The sequence below is a fragment of the Primulina tabacum genome, chromosome 7, assembly GCF_025594145.1.
Source record: "Primulina tabacum isolate GXHZ01 chromosome 7, ASM2559414v2, whole genome shotgun sequence".
Lineage (NCBI taxonomy): Eukaryota > Viridiplantae > Streptophyta > Magnoliopsida > Lamiales > Gesneriaceae > Primulina > Primulina tabacum.
The window spans coordinates 28916898-28922443 of NC_134556.1; the positions used below are offsets into that span (position 1 = coordinate 28916898).

The following is a 5546-nucleotide window of genomic DNA, read 5'->3' on the forward strand; positions in this document are numbered from 1 at the left end:
GAGTCATCCCAGCAAGCATCTGTGCCTGCATGTCCGGAGGTGGGGGTGGAGGAGCGTCTCTTCTCTCCTCTCGAGGCTCTCTGTCCTCCTCCCTTGCTTCACGGTCGATCACACTTCTAGGAGGCATACTGTTCCAATAATTTACCTAACACATAAACCCCACATGCATGAACATAATATAGACAACAAAAGATGCACGTACTTGAACTTTAAAATATGCACATGATGAAATCAGAACTTAATGCTTACTACATAACCTAAATTTGAAACCTTAAAACTTACAGACTTGAGGTGTGACTTCCTGAGCTTCTTGCGACTGGCAATAGACATAACCCTTTACAAGAACACCACTCTGATATCAACTGTAACGTACCGTACTTTTACTACTCAAAATTTGCGGAAAAATTTAAAATTTTCTTAATTGAAACGTGAGCATTCAAAATCCGATAAAATAGATAAACTGTACGTCTCACAAGTTGTTTCAACAAAAGATTTGAAATTTAAATTTTGACAAAAGTATTGAATTTTTTCATAAAACTTAAAACATGGCGGTTCTCGGGTCTAGCCTCCCGCTTAGTCCAAGTCTGCTCCTTGGTCCCCACCTTCAGTCTCCTCAAAAACATCCTCACATGCATCGATCAAGTCTAGTGAGTCTAAAGACTCAACACGTATAAACAGGGAGTAATGAATAATACGTAATAAAACCACATGCAACTTTAAAATAGAACGTACATACTTGAAACTTGAACTCACACTAAACATGAACATACGTGCATAACTTAGACGTGCCATAACGTGAAACTTTTCATAAACATGCTTGCATACTTGTACATACATAAACATACATGAACTTCATTATTTTGCGTAGAGACATGTTTTAAAGCAAGTGACCCATAACGTAAATCTCTTGATCAGACTAAACCGCAATACTGGGCTGACGGGGGCGAACCCACTGCCACATACATGAGATCCCCGTTCATGCTTTAACGGGTGGATTGGTCCCCGTTCATGCTTTAACACTTTCCAATCCTGATCTAAACTCGTTTATGCTTTAACGGGGTGGGTTGGTCCCCGTTCATGATTTAACGCTTTCCAACCCCATACATAAATTGGTCAAAAGACATTTAGCATACCTCAAAAACTTAAAAATATTTTCTTTCACGTCAACATACTTACTTGGCGTTGAGGGATTCGTTGGATTTCGTTTGGGGCCGTTGCTGCACATACTAACCTGAATTTAAAAGCTTAACTTGCATAACTTAGACGTAGGTATTCGTACTTACGTTCAAGCTCAATCTTTTCCTTAGGACGTTCTAAATTCCCGTGACTCGACTTTGTTAAACATTGCACTAAACCATGACCTGAAATCCCAACTGACCCCTAAGAAAATTCCCAAAAGACTGGAGTACACGGACCCCGTGCACCCCTCTGGGTCCGGGTCCGTGTAGATACTGTGTCTGTATACTCGAAGAAAAGGAAGGGCACGGACCCTGTGTCAGGGTCCGTCTAAGGGTCCGTCTAGGCTGGGTAAAAAGACATCGAAAAGAAGTGACGACACGGACTCCGTGCTAGGGTCCGTCTACGGGTCCGTCTAGCCTCTGGAGTTTGGCACTGCGAAGGAAACAAAGACACGAACCCCGTGCCTTGGTTCGTGAGGGGGTCCTTGTACTTACGGGAAGTCCAAACTCATGAAATTTCAATACACGCGATGCTTATCATTCTAGACTCGATTGTACGGACCATGAACCGACATCCCGAGACCCATCCTTGTATACCCTAACATTGAACCAACCTCGTACAAACACCCCAAAGCCACAATATCCACCCTACGACAAAATACAACTCAAAACATGGAATTTGACACCAAATTGTTTCCTACGACTCGTAACGAGTTCAAGTGCCTATCGACACTCACCGGCATACCAAATACCAACCCAATATCATACTAAGCATACCTATACGCAGCAACGATCACCCGTCGATCCCCAACGAAGCCTGCAACAATAAAACTTCAAGAACGCATCAACACATAATTTTTCTGAAAACGCAGTTTGAGCAGTCCCACGAAAAATGCAATAACTCACTCAATTTTTATCCAAATAATTCGAATTTACTGTCAAAACGAAGGTATCGAAAAGTTCTACAATTTTTGTGTTGAAACTTTTCTCAAAAACGCTACCGAAAAATCGCAGTATTTAAAAAACAGCAAAATCGAAAATTTTAGATCTAAAATGGTTTCAAAAGTGTTCTAAACATAATTGCTCAAACTTCTACGCATCACACATGTATTTTTACGCATAAATAACAACACAACGCATAATATAACGAGATCGATGAAGCAATAATAGAATAAACGTGCCTTTGATATTTTTTAAAAAAATACCGCAACGATGATACCGAAGCGGAGATGGCGTGAGGATTGATCCGGGACGAACGTGGCGCTAAAATCTTTGAAGAAAACACACGAAAATTGCTGGGAATTTAATGGGGAAGTGGGGCGGCTGCTTCTAGGAGTAAGAACCCTAGTTTTCTTTCAAATAAAAATCTGAAGATGAGTGGTGCAGTGTGTGTTGTGTGTGTTTCATGTTTTCTAGTGTGTGTAGAATGTGTGTGTTTGATAATAATCAAAGGAAAAATTTTGCTTAATGATAATTAGCCACTAATTAAAATGCCAACCGTCAATTAACTTTAGCAAAATTCCTAATTAAAAGCATCCACAATAATTTTATAAAACTCTCTAATTAGCACAATAAAATACCAAAAATGCTAACTTTAAAGTTTTAAACTCTTAAATCACTAAATACATAAATAAGGCTTTAAAATACTAACAACTTAATAAATTAGTTAAAATGCCCCAACATTAACTTAAAATAAAATACCACATTTAAAAATTGGCAAACTCGTCACCGGTCTTTTCCTCGATTTCACCTCGAGTAATCGCCTGAAACATGAAACTTGAAAAACATTTTAGCGTGCATCACATAAACATTAAAATAATGAAATTTAAATAAATAATGCATCATTAAAATAACTTTTAAACTTAAATAAAATATTTAACAATTTAAATAATGCATGGGTTATACGTGTACTGAATTTGGGGCACTACATCATGATTCTTCCACGACACCAGATTCAGGTAACCTTGAAAACGATATTCATATATTGGAAAATGATTCGGATGATAGACATATTCACTACAACAAAAATGACTATTCGCAGCGCGCAAATTTTCTTTCCGCAGCATACATTGCACGCTGCACAACTGCAAGCTGTTGAAAGTTCAAGATTAACTGCGGCGTGCGCATGCACGCCGCGGATACTCTTATCTGGGGCGTAAATGCGCACGCCGTTAATACTATTATCCGCGTCGTGCATTTGCATGCCGTTCATACTATTATCCGCGATGCGTGCATGTACGCCGCAGATACTATTATCGATAGCACACGCACGCACGTTGCGGATAATATTATCTGCAGCGTGCAATGTACGTCGTTAATACTCATATCCGCAACATGCAAACAAATTCTACATCATTTGTTTGCAAGCCGATAAAATCAAATTCATTAAAAAAAATCAATCGAATGGACAAAAACGATAAACCAAAATTTTACAAAAAATTTAGTGCACCTTTAAGTTTAATTAACACAAAATTGATAAAAGTAATTGTTTTTCAGTATATCAAAACAGAAAGTCTAAAAATCCAAAGCAAGATACGGAATCTGTAACAACTAGCTGGTACATATATAACAATGATTAAACCTTCAATACACGCAAATCAGTAGAATATTTATCAATCAGACAATACTATAAATTTAGATAACCATGCTACCGTGCATCCTATCGCGTCCTCGAGAAACTGAATTTCATCATTTGGTTGAATTAGGTCCACCTTCTCCACCAAAACCTTATCAACCCAAACTTTCCAACAAGATCTACCAAGAACAACCTGATGCACTTTTGTGTTTGGATATGTGGATGCAATTCGACCTTCTGCAACAACTAATTCATCAGCACACCAATGAAGCAGCTTACATTTAGTATTAGCACCGATATCTACAAGACTCACATTCCTCAAATTTGACTGTAAATAAACAATGAAAAGTTATTGATTCAACCATGTCTATTTTTGTAACAATTTTGCGGTTTAAAAATACATATTTTAAAGATAATTACCTGAGAAATATGATCAAAATTATCATTTTTCTTGGCACCAATATCGATATCACCATTACTACCAACTTCATTCCCAATACCGCTACCAATGCCACCACTAGCAACCTAATTTTACAATCAAATCGTGTCAATCGATGTAATCATGATAATTCAAAAGCATTTAAGTGTGTATATATACCAAACATATTTTTTATATGTTGTTTACCTACTAACCTGTTCTTGCTGATTTTGTTGATTCATACTTTGTAAAAACATGGATCTCATTTCTTGCATTTCTAGCTGATTTTGTTGCATTTGTTGTTGAAGGCTTTGTACCATAGTTTGAAGTTGTTGAACAGTTTCATTTGTTTCACAGAAGCTCCAACTTTTGATGGTGTAACTCCGAAGCCCATTCCGCACACTCTACCCCGAGCTTCCTTGCCAAACACAAGGCTAATTGCATCATCAACAGTGTTAGTTGTGTTTTGAGATTCAGGTGGACATTCTTGTATTTATTTCTGCAAAAAAAAATTAAGAACAAACACGATAAAACCAAGAAGGGGAAAATTGTGTTAAATATTTTAAAAATAAAATATTTATTTTATTAACATTTTCTCTACAACAGCTTGAGTATTAGGCTCCCCATTTTTTTTCGTGTGACATTCAATCTAAACTTGCGATCTTGTAATTTTTGTGTCTGCGGGCTTCTCTTCTCATTTAATATAGAAATATATACAAAATCATTAGAACATAATTCAAGATGTATATATCATTACTAATTACATAAATTATAAAAACCATTAAAAAATTTACCATAATGTGAGTCAAACGAGCATAACCTCTCCGGCTCATTGTGTGAATGTGATCTCGTTTTTTCCTCATCGTTCTAAATCTTTCACACTTTTCCTGAGATGATTTAAAATAGCATAATCAATTAACTGAGCAGAACCAAACGTATAGTTGAGGAAGAAATAGAAACCGACAATGCAAAAAAGAAAATAAAAAGAAAAGTCTATACTTTAATGAGCAAATTCGTTTTTTTGTATGAAGTCTACTGTGAACCAACATGTTTGATAAAGTATGGGCAGTTAGATCTGCATCATGGCAGTTGAATTTTCTCGAGCACAACATCATTGAAATACATATCACCATTTGTCAAGCACAACATCATTGAAATACAGGGAAAACATTTGACGCCAGATTTTTCATAAAAGAAAAATGAATCAGAAGGGTCATATGTAGTACATGTAAATAATTTAACAATGCAAAAAAGAAAAGAAAAAGAAAATCTATACAAGCAATTGATAGAGAGAAATCTGGTTCCAGGCTCGTGATGGACAAGTTCCAAGCCCCTTCATGAAACTATACGTGCATTTCTCGAGCTAATTTTCTGG

General features: G+C 36.7%; 1 protein-coding gene across 1 annotated transcript; it reads right to left on the reverse strand.

Annotated features, from left to right (window-relative positions):
- Positions 1–3576: 3576 nt before the first annotated feature.
- Positions 3577–4665, reverse strand: LOC142550843 (uncharacterized). Its single transcript, XM_075659887.1, has 3 exons — positions 4387–4665; positions 4174–4278; positions 3577–4081 (listed from the first exon to the last, which is right to left on the reverse strand). The coding sequence occupies exons 1-3, from the start codon at positions 4489–4491 to the stop codon at positions 3791–3793; spliced, it is 501 nt and encodes a 166-aa protein (XP_075516002.1). The 5' UTR covers positions 4492–4665; the 3' UTR covers positions 3577–3790.
- Positions 4666–5546: the final 881 nt, after the last annotated feature.